Here is a 19,243-nt window from a genome sequence, read left to right on the forward strand (position 1 = left end):
CCTTTATTACTCTATCTACGCCTTCTTATCAGAGGTCGGTGGTTCGATCCCGGGCACGCACCTCTAACTTTTCGGAGTTATGTGCGTTTTGAGTAATTAAATATCACTTGGTTTAACGGTGAAGGAAAACATCGAAACCTGCATGCCTGAGAGTTCTCCATAATGTTCTCAAAGGTGTGTAAAGTCTACCAATACGCACATGGCCAGCGTGGTAGACTATGGCCAAACCCTTCTCGCTCTGAGAGGAGACCCGTGCTCTGTAGTGAGCCGGCGATGGGTTGATCATGATGATGATGGTGATATATTTCTTTGCTTTCGCATACTTCTATCACACTTTGTATGTATATAAAATGTAATTATTTTTGCGTTTTTTGAATCGAGCATGCGATCGTCTCAATCAAGTTAGTTTTTGGGCTTGATACTGTAATGTGGGTCCGTTCTTTAAAGCTACCTTGACTTTGCTCAGACTTAAGGCAGAGTTAAAACAAGACATTTATACAGGGTGTAACCAGAACGCTGGCAAAAACGAAGACAGGTGATAGTACTGATGATCAGTGATATGATACCACAAAAACGAAAAAAAATTCCTATATTTAGTAAAATTTCACAATATATTGCAAATAAAACATCTGACTGACGCTAGAGGCTAACGAACGTCGCGTAAGTTGGCCACTTGGAGTCAATGCCGTGTCGTTTTGCACGCTATACATTGCGGGTATGAAAAACACTAAGTCACTAAAACTACAAAATGAGGCAAATGGTTATTGGTATTTTATTGTGTTTAGATAGTATAACAATAACGCTAAGTTTTTGCTAGCGTTCTAGTTACACCCTGTATAGACATTAGCGACCCGCCCCAGCTTCTCATGGGTAGCTTATTACAATTTTCGTAGGGAACTCTAATTTTTTTGAAAATAAAATATAGCCCACGTTACATGTGCATTTTAAAATAAATTTATTTTTTATTTTTATGCATCATTCATTCTGAATTGTCGTGCAAAATGTTTAAAAAAACCACTAGTACGGAACCCTCAATGGGCGAGCCTGAGTCGCACTTGGCCGGTTTTATTTATATGGATGTACAAAGAATCGCGGCCGCAGGGCTGCAGCCGCGCGGCACTTTGCGGCAAATTTGAAGGCGCCCTTAGTCTCTTTTTACTTGTGTATAAATTGTTTTCTTTTTTAAATCACGGATCCATTAAAATAGTTTTATTGGAATGTATAAATTTTGTTACTGAGTATAATTGTATAAAATATCTATTTAGGGGCTAAGATTGCTAGCTGGATACGTCTTTTTAAGTTTATTTCTCGTATTTATAAATTAAATGATGCCGCGATCGAATTGACTGGCGAAGTGACGAATAGAGCCGATTCTCTTGTATTTAATCTCTAAACGAAACTAAATGAATAGGTCTAAATCTAGTGCTATCCTTTTCTGCAAGCAACATTATGAAAGGGATAGCAATCGATTTTAGACGCCATTTTAGTTTAGTTTAGAGGCGTGTACAACGAAATTAGCCACAATATTAATATAATATAGTATCTCTAGTGCTCAAATACCTAATATTTGACAGATGTTGATTCAGGATCAAACCGAACGCTCACTCACTCTAGTTCACTCTGTAATATGTAAAATTGTAAATGTTTGTAAAAGCTTTTCGCCAGTCAGTCTGGACACGGCCTTAGAATAATTAGGTCGTGTGTTAACAGAACCCGTTATGAGGTCAACTGTTATTTAATAATCTATAAATTATGAAGTCATCGATTAAATGTTTTATTTTAATTGATTTGGAAAGATTTTATGAATCTGACTGAAGATTAAGTAGATTATTTTTTATTGATTTACTATAAAATAAAAATAATCAATTACAAAAAGAAAATAAATAGCTATGTTTTGTGATGATTGAAAACTAAGTCTGTCGTATATCATCTCTATACTAGCCTGAAATGACAGATCTAACAATATTGCTATCTTGTTAGGTACGGAAAATGATAGCATTCGGTATAGACCTGTTAATTTTGTTAAGTTTAGAGACTCCAACAGAATTAGCCACAATCTTTATTCAATATAAAGGTTGTATTATATTTTAATGTAGCGTGCTAATTATACTATGCAGAAGTGAATGGAAGTTAATGAGTGAATAATATCGTAAGATGTTTGATTGAATTATTGTATAATCGTGATAAGGGTTATTTTTAAACAATTATGTCTCTAAGTATCTTATTTTTACCTCGTACAGGCGAGAATACAGCATATATTATGTCTCTAAGTATCTTATTTTTACCTCGTACAGGCGAGAATACAGCATATACTATATTATGTATTGCCTTGTGATAAAAACCAATCCTGTAAACATTAAGTGAAGTTTGAGTGATTTGAATTTAAAAAAAATATCAGTTGACTTCATAATGGCCCATACAATTTAACGACTGACCTTATGTCGAACGTCATCGTGTAAGTCCCTATTAATTGTAGTTAATTTTTAAGTTTTGGTTAACTGTAGCGGAATAGTTGCGCTATTCCAGCACGAGAAAGTAAAATTATATATCGAGTAATTGTGTATCATAATACTTTATTTTATAAGTAAATTAATAAATTACTATTGATTTTTGCTTAAACTTGTTTGTTTTTTACTATACCCTATCTCTACAAAGCCGAAATGTCACTCTGCACGGGTCTTCTCCCAGAGTGAGAAGGGTTTCGCCCTAGTCTACCACGCTGGCCAAGTGCGGATTGGCAGACTTCACACACCTTTGAGAACATTATGGAGAACTCTCAGTCATGCAGGTTTGTTCACGATGTTTTCCTTCACCGCTAAAGCAAGTGATATTTAATTACTTAAAACGCTCGTATAACTCCGAAAAGTTGGAGATGCGTGCCCGGGATCGAACCTCCGACCGATTAGAAGGCGGACGTCCTAACCACTAGGCTATTACAGCTACGACCTAAATGAGTCAGTTTTTCTAATGTATAGCATCCGAATAACGATCATTCATTTATTAATCAGAGGCTAGAATTATTAAGCTTAATGTAAAAGAAACGGTTAATCGAAAATTGATACACTATTTGTATTTTGATTCTGTCCCAAGTAGCAATCTTTGTCACAAAAATATCCTCTGACTCTATGGTCCCAGCCCCTGTCAAGCAAGGCCTTAAAAGACTGACATCCAGGGCCGTAAAATAAATTAAAAAAATATTTGTCAAGCAAGCGATCAATTTTTTTGAGGTTATGTTATAAAATAAACAAATCTTAATTAAAATTTAAAGTATTAAAGTTGTGGTTTCAGGGTTGATTTAATAGTTCTGTGCCATTAAATAAACAAGATGACGGATTTCGAAGAACCAGCGGCGAAAATCTCCAAATTAGAGGTTTGTATATAAAGTTGTTATGCTCATTAATTCTACAAATTATTCTTATTTACAAACTTTAGGTTAGTTTAAAAATAAGTAAAGCGATTTTTCCTTTACCGTTAAAGCAAGTGATATTATTATTTAAGTAATAGCTTAACCGCACATAACTCTGAAAAGTTAGAGGTGCCTGGGATCGAACCATCGACCTCTCGAAACGAAAGCTGATATCCTATTTTTTTTAAATTAAAAATGGCGAGCAAACGTGCTGGCGGGTCACCTGATGTTAAGTGATTACCACCGCCCATGAACGTTTGCAGTACCAGAGGAACCACCAATGCGTTGCCGGCCTTTCAGGAATTTGTTGGTTCGCCCCCTCCTGACCACTAGACTAGGCTTTTACCACTTTGAGTATACGCTAAAACAAAATTATCTCCACAAAACATTTTGTTCAAGTGTTTTGATTGTTTTTTAGGATTCCGTACCTCAAAAGGAAAAACGGAACAGTTATAGGATCACTTTGTTGTCTGTCTGTCTGTCAAGAAACTTACACGGTACTTCCCGTTGACCTAGAATCATGAAATTTAGCAGGTAGGTGGCTCTTATTGCCGGCTTTAGGGGAAAAATCGGAAAACCGTGAATTTAGGGTTAGATCACAAAAAAAAATTTAAATTGTGGTCATGAACTAATAATTAGTATTTTCAATTTTCGAAGTAAGATAACTATACCAAATGGGGTATCAATTATCATATGAAAGGGCTTTACCTGTGCATTCTAAAACAGATTTTTATTTATTTTTATGCATCATAGTTTTTGAATTATTATCCTGCAAAATGTCGAAAAAGTACGACTATAGTACGTAACCCTCAGTGTGCGAGCCTGACTCGCACTTGGCTGGTTTTTTCTTTCTTAGTTCCACTTATGATATTATTCCTTTATTAAATGTGCAGATACCGTCTAAGGATGAGGATGAAGAGATGGACGAGGGTCAAGAGGAGTGGCTGAGTGAAGGCATCCTCACTGACGATGACTATCCTGCTGTAAGTATATATTTAAACTAACTGATGCCCGCGACTTTGTCTGCGTGGAATTAGGTTTTTTAAAAATCCTGTGGTAGCTTTTATATTTTCCGGGATAAAAAGTATCCTATGTCACTCTCCAGGTCTTTTTCTATACACATGCATAAAATCACGTCAACCCGTTGCGACCTTGCGCGAAACATACTTTCACATTTATAATAAGGGACTGATTTATGATATTAGTATGAAAGTATTGATGGTAGTAAGTTTTCATATAAGATTCCTTTTTCCTTACAGGGTGACCAAGATAAAAGTGACTTCAATACACACCAGGAAGACAGTACCCCGAGTTTACCTGACGATGATGAAACTACCTTCCTTCCAGACAACCCACCTGCCCTGGATAACTCGGAGACTTTGGATAACTCACAACCTGAATTCCATTCAAATGGTCAAGATAACTCCAGCAGCCAGGATAACCTGGATGCTCACGATCATGTAGAAGCTGAGGATCATGTAGAAGCTGAGGATCATGTAGAAGCTCAGGATCACTTAGATATTCAGGATCACGTAGAATCTCAGGATCACGTGGAAGCTCAGGATCACTTAGATACTCAGGATCATGTAGATACTCAGGATCATGTAGAATCTCAGGATCACGTGGAAGCTCAGGATCATTTAGATACTCAGGATCACGTGGAAGCTCAGGATCATGTAGATACTCCAGATCATGTGGATGCTCAGGATCACATGGTTGCTCAGGATAACATAACCACTGAAGATAATTCAGAAGCTAATGAATACTCTCACATTGATGATATCTCACAGGCTCAACTTGACTTAAATGCTCAGGATAACACACATGCTCAGGATAACTCAAGTGCTCAGGACAACTCACTTTCTCAGGTGAACTCAATTGTTTTTTTAAAATGTATTTCAAGTTTCAACTAGCTTATTTTCACTACTTCATCCTCGTAGTCGACATGGTGGTGTTATGGTGTTAGCATTATTCAGGATTTGTGGCTAAATATTAAAGGCCTTGTGGCGACTTTAGGGTTTTATAAATCCTGTGGATAATTTTTGAATCCCCTAGATAGAATTAGCATGTGTCTTTCTTTAATCTTTAATCTATATAAACGGAAAAGGTGGACTGACTGACTGATCGATCAACACACAGCTCAAACTACTGGACGGATCAAGCTGAAAAATGGCATGCAGATAGCTATTATGACGTAGGCATCTGCTAAGAAAGGATTTTTGAAAATTCAATCCCAGGGGGTGAAATAGGGGTTTGAAACTTGTGTAGTTAACGCGGACAGTCACAAGCATAAGCTAGTATTATATAATATACTGGCTTATGCTCGCGACTTTATCTGTGTGGACTACACAAATTTCAAACTTCTAGTTTACCCCCTAGGCCCTAGGGGGTAAACTAGAAGTTTGAAACCCCTAGGGCCTAGGGGTTGAATTTTATAAAATCCTTTCTTAGCGGATGTCTACGTCATAATAGCTATCTGCATGCCAAATTTCAGCCCGATCCGTTCAGTAGTTTAAGCTGTGTGTTGATATATCAGTCAGTCACCTTTTCTTTTTATATATTAAGAAGATAACAAACAATTTCACATTGTATTAGTAGTGGTTTAATTATTTTTATTATATACAGGTGATCTCAGAATCTCAAGTTACCGAACATGCTGATGCTGAGGACAAAACAAATGCGCAGAATAACACACATGCTCAGGATAACACACATGCTCAGGATAACACACATGCTCAGGATAATAATGCGCATGCTCAGGATAACACACATGCTCAGGTCTCTCATGCCCAAGAGCAAGTTGAGCCGATGAGTATTGTACAGACTTTGGATGAAAACATTGAACAAACGTTGGATAACTTTGAGAATTTGCAAACGGTAAGTAAAGTTCCAAAGAAATCTATCAACTCACAGCTCAAACTACTGGACGGATCGAACTGAATTTTGGCATGCAGATAGCTATTATGACATGGGAATCCGCTAAGAAAGGGTTTTTGAAAATTCAACTCCTAAGGGGGTGAAATAGGGGTTTGAAATTTGTGTAGTCCACGCAAATAAGCTAGTGTTTTTAGTCACAACTAGCTTATGCTCGCGACTTCGTCCGCGTGGACTACACAAATTTCAAACCCCTACTTCACCCCTTTAGGGGTTGAATTTTCAAAAATCCTTTCTTAACGGATGCCTACGTACGTCATAAAAGCTATCTGCATGCCAAATTTCAGCCCGATCCGTCCAGTAGTTTGAGCTGTGCGTTGATAGATCAGTCAGTCAGTCAGTCAGTCAGTCACCTTTTCCTTTTATATATATAGAAGTATGACGCTTTATGCATAATGTGTTATGTTACCTACCAATATACCTTTTGACGACCTTGGCGCAGTGGTAAGTGCTGAGATCTTATTAGTGGGAGGACCCAGGTTCGATTCCTGGCAGGGGTTTGGAATTTTATAATTTCTAAATTTCTGGTCTGGTCTGGTGGGAGGCTTCGGCCGTGGCTAGTTACCACCCTACCGGCAAAGCCGTGCCGCCAAACGATTTAGCGTTCCGGTACGATGCTGTGTAGAAACCAAAGGCACATGGGTTTATTCAAAACTGTCATACCCCTTCCAGGTTAGCCCGCTTCCATCTTAGACTGCATCGTCACTTACCACCAGGTGAGATAGCAGTCAAGGGCTAACTTGTATCTGAATAAAAAAAAATTAAAAAAAATTACAGTCGGAAATTCCTGATGAACTAGGCGTGTTTCTGGTGAGGAAACCGAACAGTAACACTACTGAGAACAAGAAAGATGGCAGCGACATGGACGCGTCCACCAAACATTCGGACGACGATGGAAACGACACTGACGAGTTGCTGGTGAGTGGTCATTAAAACTTTACAGCTTTTGCTTGAGATTTGTATAGTGCTTTTTTTGGGTTCTGTACTTCAAAAGGAAAAAAACTGTTATAGGATCACTTCGGTGTCTATCTGTCTGTCGCGTCTGTCAAGAAAACCTATGGGATATTTCCCGTTGACGTAGAATCATGAAATTTGGCAGGTAGGTAGATCGTATAGCTGACATTTGGGGAAAAATCGGAAAACCGTGAATTTAGGATTAGATCACACAAAAAAAATTAAATTGTGGTCATGAACTTATAATTAGTATTTTCAATTTTCGAAGTAAGATAACTATATCAAGTGGGGTATCATATGAAAGGTCTTCACCTGTGCATTCCAAAACAGATTTTTATTTATTTTTATGCATCATAGTTTATGAATTTTCGTGCAAAATGTCGAAAAAATACGACTGTTGTACGGAACCCTCGTTGCGCGAGCCTGACTCGCACTTGGCCGGTTTTTTTTGGGTTGAGATAGTTACAGGCATTGCTCAAGATAAAAAATAGTAGATTAAATTTCCTTCAAAATGCTGAGCTGATAGACACGCGGACGAAGTCGCGGAAATTAACTAGATAATATATATTTTTTATTTATTAAAAAGTATATTAGCCAAGTTAATTGCCGACTAATATTCCCCTTTCTTCTCCAACTAAGCGTCAAGCTTGTGCTAGGAGTAGGTACGACAATAGTGCAACGGGCGGGGTTTGAACCGTCGACCTTTCGGTTTTCAGTCCACTCCTTTAACCGTTGAGCTATTGAGGCTCTAAAAATTTTACGCACTATCCATACTTCCATATCCATTCCATATTATAAATGTAAAAGTGTGTCTGTCTGTCTGACTGCTAGCTTTTGTTTTGTTTTGAGTTTGAGAGAGCCCCTCCACAACTAAACAAACTATCCATACTAATATTATAAATGCGAAAGTGTGTCTGTCTGTTTGTCTGTCTGGTAGCTTTTCACGGCTCATCCTTTCAACCGATTTTGATGAAATTTGGTACAGAGTTAGCTTACATCCCGGGGAAGGACATAGGCTACTTTTTATCCCGGAAAATCGAAGAGTTCCCACGGGGTTTTTAAAAATCTAAATCTACGCGGACGAAGTCGCGGGCATCATCTAGTAGTAACATAAATAACTAATTATTTGTAGCGTATGTTGGGCGAGGACGGACAAAAGAACAAGAAAGAAGTGAACACAAAGAAGATGGTGAAGGTAGAACAGAAGAGAAGTAACGACTCACAGTCTAGCGATGATGATGATGAATATATATTTGAAGTAAGTACATAACCTTGAAATGAAAAAAAAATGAAAGATGAAAAAGGCTGCGATAGCCTAGTGGTTAGGACGTCCGCCTTCTGGTCGGAGGTCGGGGGTTCGATCCCGGGCACGCACCTCTAACTTTTCGGAGTTATGTGCGTTTTAAGTTATTAAATATCACTTGCTTTAACGGTGAAGGAAAACATCGTGAGGAAACCTGCATGCCTGAGAGTTCTCCATAATGTTCTCAAAGGTGTGTGAAATCTACTAATCCGCACATGGCCAGCGTGGTAGACTATGGCCAAAACCCCCCCACTATGAGAGGAGACCTGTGCTCTGTAGTGAGCCGGCGATGCAATGTTCAAGATATGACATATTATCGTTGCATCCATACTCCATACTATCCATACTAATATTATAAATGCGAAAGTGTGTCTGTCTGTCTGTCTGTCTATCTGTCTGTCTGTCTGTCTGTCTATCTGTCTGTCTGTCTGTCTGTCTGTCTGTCTGCTAGCTTTTCACGGCTCAACCGTTCAACCGATTTTGACGAAATTTGGTACAGAGGTAGCTTACATCACGGGGAAGGACATAGGCTATTTTTTATCCCGGAAAATCAAAGAGTTTCCACAGGATTTTTAAAAAACCTAAATCCACGAGGATGAAGTCGCGGGCATCATCTAGTAAGAACTAAAATGAGAATGGCACCGATTCCGTTGTCTTTCTCTAAACTAAATTTAGAGTATTTGCATCCTTTTCTTTTTAACAATGCTAAAAAGGGACAGAACATGAACTTTACATTTAAAGACTCTAAATTTTAGTGCACGCTACAAATTTAAACTGTAGGCTCGCGACTGTGCGCTAAAATCACGGGCTTTACCATCTAAAAATTAAATTTAAAACTGTCAAACTGCGTCTGTCCTTTTCATATTACATTAGTAAGAAGAGGATGCGAATACTCTTAAATTAGGTTGTGCCAAAGATAATATATTAAACAAGTACAGATCGCTAACTCTCTATTTAAAATTGTAACTAGTTCAAGACTATTACTAGATGGCGTCACTTGGTTCGTATGAAATATATTTTTTATGGATTTGACGAAATATCATATTTTACTTGTCTGGTTTATCAAATTTATTTATATTTAGTAACAAAATACAAAATTTTCACAACATCACCATCGGAAAAAGTTAATTCTTAATTTTAATTATTGACTCATTGAACTTTACGATATCCATAGCATTTTGCTTTGGATAGCTGAAGTAGTATTACAAAATTCCAGTAGATGGCGTAACAAAATGACTTGTTACTTGAAAATAAAATTATTATTTTGCCTTTGGATTGGTGACGGTTGAATTTGACGGTGTGTTACAATTTTCCGAGTGCTTTTATTTCTTTTCCCTATTTCGTTTGTGAATTGTTTCTGCTATATGGACTCCGAGATTCTGCTAACCCGATTACTTGTGCTTGCTCCTGGATTTTTGATGATGCCAAACTGCTGACCTACGCTTGATAGCGGACCCTTTGATGATTGCCTGTGATTTTGGATTTCGTTTATTATTTGAGTAAAATTTGAGTTGGCTCTAAATCAAATTGAGTTTCATCAGCTGTTCGATAGATGCCACTAAATAAATTCGATAACTCACATTTTAGCTTGCACAATAATGCCATCACACTATAAGGAGTTGACCTACAAGGTACCGGCGACTTAAAGGAGTTTTACGCAAGCTTTAAATGAATGTATGACGTTAGCGATCTTACTTGTATATATTATCTTTGGTTGTGCTCAGAATCAGTACCATTGTTTGTATAGAAAGCCAAAGTGGGCAGACTGAAGATGGCAAAGAACGCCATCATGATGAAGCGGCCCACCAAGGCCGTGCCGGAGACCCTGAGCGACGGAGAGGACGAGCGTGGCCAGGTATCACCAGCATTCTATATGTACACCACTGTATTTTTAGGGTTCCGTACCTCAAAAGGAAAAACGGAACTCTTATAGGATCACTTTGTTGTTTGTCTGTCTGTCTGTCGGTCTGTCAAGAAACCTACAGGGTACTTCCCGCTGATCTAGAATCATGAAATTTGGCAGGTAGGAAAAAGAATTCCCCTTTCCTCTCCAACTAAAAAATTGAAAGATGAAAAAAGCTGCGATAGCCTAGTGGTTAGGACGTCCGCCTTCTAATCGGAGGTCGGGGGTTCGATCCCTGGCACGCACCTCTAACTTTCGGAGTTATGTGCATTTCAATTAATCAAATATCACTTGCTTTAACGGTGAAGGAAAACATCGTGAGGAAACCTGCATGCCTATAGTTCTCCATAATGTTCTCAAAGGTGTGTGAAGTCTACCAATCCGCATATAGCCAGCGTGGTAGACTATGGCCAAAACCCTTCTCACTCCGAGAGGAGACACGTGCTCTGTAGTGAGCCGGCGATGGGTCGATCATGATCATGATGATTGTTATATGGTCGATATGGTCGAAATAAGACGCTCCAAATCGCTGGCGATCTTTAAAAACCGTGTTAAGAAACACTATCTGTCACTGTAGATTTTCTGCGATAAGAATATGTACAGTAAGCTATGTATTATTGTTTAATTACATTACATTGATTTTATATATTAGTATATATTATATTATATTATATTATATTATACTATATAACATTATATTGTATAGTATGTACCTATTAGAGTGTATGTTTATGTATGCCTATATATCTATTTATATATATATATATATATATATATATATATATATATATATATATTTATAACTACATTGCGACTCCCCGTCTTACAGTTCTATAAGTTCTTAAGTATGGGTTGCCTGGAAGAGATCACTTAAGTGATAAGGTCGCCCTTTGTTTTTTAAGTGTATCCTGTATTCTTACTCTCTGTAATTTTAGTAACAATAAAGTTGTTTTAAATTAAATTAAATTGTTTGTTCCAGTCATCAGACGAGGGTATGACGATGAAGAAAATGTTCGTTTCCCGGAAAGCGGCTAATTTTGCCGCCAAAACCACGACCAAGCAACCGAAACGTGACTCGGTTACCCATGTTACCAAGCAAAAGATGATCGTCCATAGACGTCCTGGTGAGTCCTGGTGGTGGTGGTGGTGGTGGCCTTCCTCATCTAAATATATAAAAGGGTAAGGTGACTGACTGACTGACTGATCTATCAACGCACAGCTCAAACTACTGGATGGATCGGGTTGAAATTCGGCATGTAGATAGCTATTATGACGTAGGCATCTGCTAAGGATTTTTAAAATTTCAACCCCTAAGAGGGTGAAATAGGGGTAAGCTGTACGTTGATAGATCTGTTGACTGACTGACTGGCTGATTGACTGACTAGTCACCTTTTCCTTTTATATATTTAGATATAGCTCTGTCTCGTTTTAATTATCTAAATGATAAAAGAGCGTGGATTTGACATGCAGCTCGTTCCAGCAACGCACAAGACTGCAAATACTATTTTATACATGGCATAATCTTGTACCTATATCAAATATTTGAAAAGAGCAACCGCCGAGTTTCTTGCTGGTTCTTCTCGGTAGGAAAGGCATTCCGAACCAGTGGTAGATGCATCCGACTATTCGTAAGTACTTGTAAAAGTTTATACGAATAAAAAAGATTTTTATTTATTTATTTAATTTAATTAAACTCAAGTAACGATTAAGCTACTCTGAGTACAGCTGTAAGTGATATAGATCTGGATTTATTTCAGCGCCCATAGAAAAGCTAGTAACCTCGACGCCATTACCAAAATTAAAATCTAGACCAGAAATCACAATAAAAAAAATAAAGTCTACCCCCCTTCAGAAAGAGAGTCCAAAAAAAGTACCAGGGCCACATAAAGCCAAGGAGGTTCCCAAAGAGGCTGTTAAAGTTAAGGAAGCTCCTAAACAGAAAGTCGAACCTGAAGAAATAATTGATGAAGAAGGATTTTTGGAGGAAGAAGATGAATTCGATTTGGACGAGGTTAGTATCATCATCATGATCAACCCATCGCCGGCTCACTACAGAGCACGGCGCGTATCTTGCGACAGGCGTAAATCTCGCGATCATTGCTGTCAAACGTCTGGTTAGAGAGAGACAGCAATAGCCACAAAGCAAAATAAGAAGAAAAAGAGAGACAGCAAATGAACTATCGCATTGCTACTGCTGTCGCTACTGCAACGTTTTACCGGTCTCCTCACAGAGTGAGAATGGTTTTGGCCATAGACTACCACTCAGGCTAAGTGCGGATTGGTAAAAATTTGTATAAGTCAATAGGCTAGTTGACACTTTTTTTAAGTTGGTCTTAAATGGTTAATATTTGTCCTATTAGATCAAAAAAATTAACACTATATTTTTTTGCGCCCTAAAAACCGTAAAACTTTAATTTAAAAATATATTTTTCTTAGACAGGTGAAAACACTGTCGGCCATGTTTGGCCGATAGATTATCTGTGCTCTGACGTCATGCATTTGTAAACAACAGCATAACCTCCCAAAGTTTAATAAACATGACTTCTATACTAGTTTACATGAAAAATATAGTAATTATCGTTATTGTATCATCCGAGAATGTAAAAAACGCATCGATAAAGACCACAGGAAAGTTGTGGATTAGAGTGCCCAGTGAAATAAATATACGTAACACGCGAAGACTTGCTTAAAGGGATCCTATATGACAAAGACTTCAACCCAAGTTTATTTTTGCAAAGATCAGTTTGTTGTAAGTCTTACTTAATAACTTATTCAATTTATAAAGAGAAAACGATATTTTTTTACGTTTACTATGAGTTTTTAGAAATATATAAAAACTAGCTTATGCTCGTGACTTCGCCCGCGTGGACTTCATAAATTTCAAACCCCCATTAACCCACTCAGGGGTGGAATTTCAAAAAATCCTTTCCTAGTGGATACCTTCTCTTTACCTACAAAGAACACACCCACCAAATTTCATCTATCTAGGACCAGCTGTTTAGATGTTTAGGCTGTGCGTTGATATATAAGTTAGTCAGGACTTTAAATTTTATATATATCGATACTACGTTAGTCCCCGCGTGACATAGGGATGACATTTCTTTGTTTACATATTTAATGACGTCACATCATGGCTGACAGCGTTTTCTGCGTTTCAAATAAAAATAAAAACTGTATTTTTTAAAATTGGTTTTATATATCCATCCTGCGTTTTTAAAAATTGTTATTGATATATTTCGTTGTCTTAAGCAAAATACTATAATAAATAATCATTTATTGGACGAAATTAGATATGAGTCAAGTAGCCTATTTGGGAAATTCCCCCCTTAAGGGTGGTAAAATAGGGGGAAAAGTTTTTATAGAAAAGTTTTAATTATTGTTATTTTTACTTGAAATTTGAAACGTAGGTTCTACGGGGTAGGTCTCAGATAAGAAAGGATCTAACTAAGTTCTCCCCCTAAGAGGGTGAAATGGGGGTTGAAAAGTTTTATGAAAATCCTTTGTTTTTGAAGTCAGAGATATAAAAATTGGCATTTATGTATTCTGGGTTCCGTGCCTTAAAATGAGACTGAGAGTGAGTAGGTAAGTGAGGCCTTTTGCAGCGGGAAAATTTCAGATCTCATGAGAAGCCAGAAAATTTATTTTCGCGGAACTGCTAGTAAATAAATAAATAAACGTTTATTTCAGACGTTTCCATCCATAGATTGTTAGTATGTTAGTTACAATTTTTCCTTAATTAGTAAGTTAGTATTGTTAGTTCATTAATGGGTACTAATGAAAAAAAATAAAAAATGGTTAATTTTACTATACTGACCTAATAGTCTACCTCCAAGTCCACACAGTGCCCAGAGGTGAGTATGGGACACATTTTTCAGGATTTTTGGAAAATCCAAACCCCCCCCCCCTCCTGATTTTCTAAATTCCACCCGAGCATAGCCGGGGCGGGTCAGCTAGTAATAAAGTAATATGATATTGGTTTTGCAGGACTTCGAGTCCGAACCTGAGGAGGCAGATGGACAGCGCATCATGAGACCTGAACAGATGGACGAGGAGGTTCCCACTGACTGTGACTCTCTTCAATCTGATGAAGATGAAGAAATCCTGTATGACGTGAGTATTGCTGAAACCCTGGAAGGTTTTCGACGACCTCCCTGGCGTAAGCACTGTGGTCTTATTAGTAGGAGGTCCCGGGTTCGATTCCTGGCAGGGGCTTGGAATTAATTTTATAATTTTTAAATTTCTGGTCTGGTCTGGTGGGAGGCTTCGGCCGTGGCTAGTTACCACCCTACCGGCTTAAAATGGCGCGTAAGGGGTTATTTTTACGCATTATACTAGACTAGCGAATGCCCGCGACTTCGCGTAGATTTAAGTTTTAAAAAATCCCTTGGCAACTCTTTAATTTTGTGGGATAATAAGTTGCCTATGTCACTCTCTCCGGGTTTTTAACTGTACTGTAAAAATCACTTCCATCCGGTGCTCCGTTGCGACGTGATTGAAGGACAAACCAACAAAGCAATAAACCAACAAACACACTTTCGCATTTATACAGGGTGTAACCAGAACGCTAACAAAAACTTAGCGTTATTATTATCAGTACCCTTATTATAAATGCGAAAGTGTTTTTGTTTGTTGATTTGTTGGTTTGTCCTTCAATCACGTCGCAACGGTGCAACGGATTCACGTGATTTTTTGAACACCGCCGAAGGGAGTTGATTCCACTGTTTGCATGTGCGTGGAAAAAAGGATCTGGCACAACGGGCGGTCGACGTGCACCAGACACCCAGGTGGTGAGGGTGGAATTGATTGCGGTGGCGTGCGGTGCGGTTGTAGAAAAAGGAGGGTGGAATGAGATCAAACATACAATATTGTACTGTGTTGTTCCAGGAGTTCCCATCATCTGGCTCCGACCAGGAGGACTGGTTCACCCTGGACGTGCGCTCAGAACGCGCCGGTGACTACATACCGCTGCTTGGTAAGACTACATCTGTCATATAGATATGAGTGACAGAGACAACGCTTAACAAAGCCGAAATCTCATTCGAAAGGTATATTATTTTCTGCCGCCTACCCTTCTCTTCATTTTTCCAGGATCCAAAGCCCACCAGCTGCTGAGTGCGGAGAAGAAGCGTGTGTCGTCTCGCCTGAACACTCTGCGTCAGAACATCTCCGCGCTCAACGAGAGCAGCCAGCAGCAAGCGGACATGCTGCGTCGCGCCACGCTGCAGCTTGCGGAGCTAGACGCCGCGCTCAAGGCGTGAGCGACGGCGGCACTTGACATGAGTGCAGTGACTTAACATGAGTGAACATGAGTGATGTGACTTAATGTACATGAGTGCAGTGACTTAACATGAGTGAACATGAGTGATGTGACTTAATGTACATGAGTGAAGTGTCTTAATGCGTATGACTGGCGTTGTCTTAGTTTTTAAAACGCTTTAATTTGATATTTTGATCCTGTGACAGTCTACATTACTTCATAGCCATCTCTTTTTCGGTATATTACAGTAAATGTATCTATCCTTCACATATTTCTGGCTTGCACATTGCCTCATGAGCACGTTCTTTAGTGCTTAGCTTTAGACTGCTGGTTATATACCCAGGAGCTCTCTCATTGTCTCACTCACTCCAAGATCCAAAGCCCACCAGCTGCTGAGTGCGGAGAAGAAGCGTGTGTCGTCTCGCTTGAACACTCTGCGTCAGAACATCTCCGCGCTAAACGAGAGCAGTTAGCAGCAAGCGGACATGCTGCGTCGCGCCACGCTGCAGCTTGCGGAGCTAGACGCCGCGCTCAAGGCGTGAGCGACGGCGGCACTTGACATGAGTGCAGTGACTTAACATGAGTGAACATGAGTGATGTGACTTAATGTACATGAGTGCAGTGACTTAACATGAGTGAACATGAGTGATGTGACTTAATGTACATGAGTGCAGTGACTTAACATGAGTGAACATGAGTGATGTGACTTAATGTACATGAGTGAAGTGTCTTAATGCGTATGACTGGCGTTGTCTTAGTTTTTAAAACGCTACAATTTGATATTTTGATCCTGTGACAGTCTACATTACTTCATAGCCATCTCTTTTTCGGTACATTACAGTAAATGTATCTATCCTTCACATATTTCTGGCTTTCTGGCCTCATAAGCACGTTCTTTAGTGCTTAGCTTTAGACTGCTGGTTATATACCCAGGAGCTCTCTCATTGCCTCACTCACTCCAAGATCCAAAGCCCACCAGCTGCTGAGTGCGGAGAAGAAGCGTGTGTCGTCTCGCTTGAACACTCTGCGTCAGAACATCTCCGCGCTAAACGAGAGCAGCCAGCAGCAAGCGGACATGCTGCGTCGCGCCACGCTGCAGCTTGCGGAGCTAGACGCCGCGCTCAAGGCGTGAGCGACGGCGGCACTTGACATGAGTGCAGTGACTTAACATGAGTGAACATGAGTGATGTGACTTAATGTACATGAGTGAAGTGTCTTAATGCGTATGACTGGCGTTGTCTTAGTTTTTAAAACGCTTTAATTTGATATTTTGATCCTGTGACAGTCTACATTACTTCATAGCCATCTCTTTTTCGGTATATTACAGTAAATGTATCTATCCTTCACATATTTCTGGCTTGCACATTGCCTCATGAGCACGTTCTTTAGTGCTTAGCTTTAGACTGCTGGTTATATACCCAGGAGCTCTCTCATTGTCTCACTCACTCCAAGATCCAAAGCCCACCAGCTGCTGAGTGCGGAGAAGAAGCGTGTGTCGTCTCGCTTGAACACTCTGCGTCAGAACATCTCCGCGCTAAACGAGAGCAGTTAGCAGCAAGCGGACATGCTGCGTCGCGCCACGCTGCAGCTTGCGGAGCTAGACGCCGCGCTCAAGGCGTGAGCGACGGCGGCACTTGACATGAGTGCAGTGACTTAACATGAGTGAACATGAGTGATGTGACTTAATGTACATGAGTGCAGTGACTTAACATGAGTGAACATGAGTGATGTGACTTAATGTACATGAGTGCAGTGACTTAACATGAGTGAACATGAGTGATGTGACTTAATGTACATGAGTGAAGTGTCTTAATGCGTATGACTGGCGTTGTCTTAGTTTTTAAAACGCTACAATTTGATATTTTGATCCTGTGACAGTCTACATTACTTCATAGCCATCTCTTTTTCGGTACATTACAGTAAATGTATCTATCCTTCACATATTTCTGGCTTTCTGGCCTCATAAGCACGTTCTTTAGTGCTTAGCTTTAGACTGCTGGTTATATACCCAGGAGCTCTCTCATTGCCTCACTCACTCCAAGATCCAAAGCCCACGAGCTGCTGAGGGCGGAGAAGAAGCGTGTGTCGTCTCGCTTGAACACTCTGCGTCAGAACATCTCCGCGCTAAACGAGAGCAGCCAGCAGCAAGCGGACATGCTGCGTCGCGCCACGCTGCAGCTTGCGGAGCTAGACGCCGCGCTCAAGGCGTGAGCGACGGCGGCACTTGACATGAGTGCAGTGACTTAACATGAGTGAACATGAGTGATGTGACTTAATGCACATGAGTGATGTGACTTAATGCACATGAGTGAAGTGGCTTAATGCATATGAGTGCAGTGTCTTAATTCACATAATTGAAGTACCTATCATGATCATCATGATCAACCCATCACCGGAGACCGCACAGGTCTCCTCGCAGAGTGAGAAGGGTTTTGGCCATAGGCTACCACGCTGACCATGTGCGGATTGGCAGACTTCACACACCTTTGAGAACATTATGGAGAACTCTCAGGCATGCAGGTTTTCCTTCACCGTTAAAGCAAGTGATATTTTAATTACTTAAAAACGGCATAACTCCGGGATCGAACCCCCGACCTCCGATTGGAAGGCGGACGTCCTAACCACTAGGCTACCACAGCTTGCCTGACTTTAAATATATTATTACTTAAATATATTTTATTCCCACAAATAGGTATGGTTAATATTAAGCATTAACTACGCTTATACATATCTCACATAACTTCGGCGGGGAGGGGTGATGCACGCACAACAGACGGAAACGTTTAAGTGCGGAAACCAGCCCAGAATGAAGAAAGAAAGAAAGAAGATAGCCGGCTTTACTCACGTGTTTTGTGGACGTTAGCCCGACTAGTTTCGAACCCATCTGGGGTATCATACCCTGACTACCATCTCGACTTATCGTGTACAGTACGCGGCCGAAAATAATGTACATCGACCTTTAGAAGGAGATAGCAGATTTGTAGTGTTGTCCCTGTCGTTGTGACCGACAAACCGTCATATAGGTATGAGTGGCAGAGACAACGCTCAACAAAGCCGAAATGACATTATAAAGGCTGATGTACCGCCTGTGATTGGCCGCGTATAAGTCCCGCAAATTGCTATTGCGCTGGAACCATGTCTCGTCAGCTCGAAACTTCAGGCTAGTGCTGACGTCACTATAATGGCGGCCACGCGCATTAGCAATTTGACTTACTGTAGTATATGCGTTAAAGAATTTTCAGCTATGCTAATATACTACTGTAATTCGTACCTACAGTTTTCTTAAATATATTAAGAATAATAATAAATGTGTACCTCATAATGTATGCTTTTATTTACCTTCCTTTATGTTCCTTACTTATTCTAGGCAGTAGGCCTGCACAAATGAGGGACACGCTTCTATTTTGTCGGCAAAACCACAGACCACCACCTATAGACGCCTTAATAGCCGGACCATAGATAACGCACTATATACCAGAGCCGGAC

At 39.7% G+C, this 19,243-nt stretch overlaps 1 protein-coding gene across 1 annotated transcript; it reads left to right on the forward strand.

The window, feature by feature from the left end:
• The first annotated feature begins 3,030 nt into the window (after positions 1-3,030).
• LOC117994338 (dentin matrix acidic phosphoprotein 1-like) lies at positions 3,031-19,079 on the forward strand. The gene is made up of 12 exons (XM_069507507.1): positions 3,031-3,370; positions 4,300-4,389; positions 4,666-5,274; positions 6,032-6,283; positions 7,118-7,258; positions 8,427-8,552; positions 10,345-10,452; positions 11,480-11,624; positions 12,258-12,511; positions 14,485-14,610; positions 15,385-15,472; positions 15,589-19,079. The coding sequence occupies exons 1-12, from the start codon at positions 3,326-3,328 to the stop codon at positions 15,756-15,758; spliced, it is 2,154 nt and encodes a 717-aa protein (XP_069363608.1). The 5' UTR covers positions 3,031-3,325; the 3' UTR covers positions 15,759-19,079.
• The last annotated feature ends 164 nt before the right edge of the window (positions 19,080-19,243 follow it).

This window comes from Maniola hyperantus, chromosome 26 (assembly GCF_902806685.2).
Source record: "Maniola hyperantus chromosome 26, iAphHyp1.2, whole genome shotgun sequence".
In the NCBI taxonomy this organism is placed as follows: domain Eukaryota; kingdom Metazoa; phylum Arthropoda; class Insecta; order Lepidoptera; family Nymphalidae; genus Maniola; species Maniola hyperantus.

Excerpts from the sequence above, each read along its gene's own strand:
- LOC117994338 (XM_069507507.1), top strand. The coding sequence starts at position 3,326 with ATGACGGATTTCGAAGAACCAGCGGCGAAAATCTCCAAATTAGAG. Across the intron at positions 4,390-4,665 it reads CTGACGATGACTATCCTGCT|GGTGACCAAGATAAAAGTGA; the intron begins GTAAGTATATAT and ends TTTTCCTTACAG. Across the intron at positions 6,284-7,117 it reads ACTTTGAGAATTTGCAAACG|TCGGAAATTCCTGATGAACT; the intron begins GTAAGTAAAGTT and ends AAAAAATTACAG.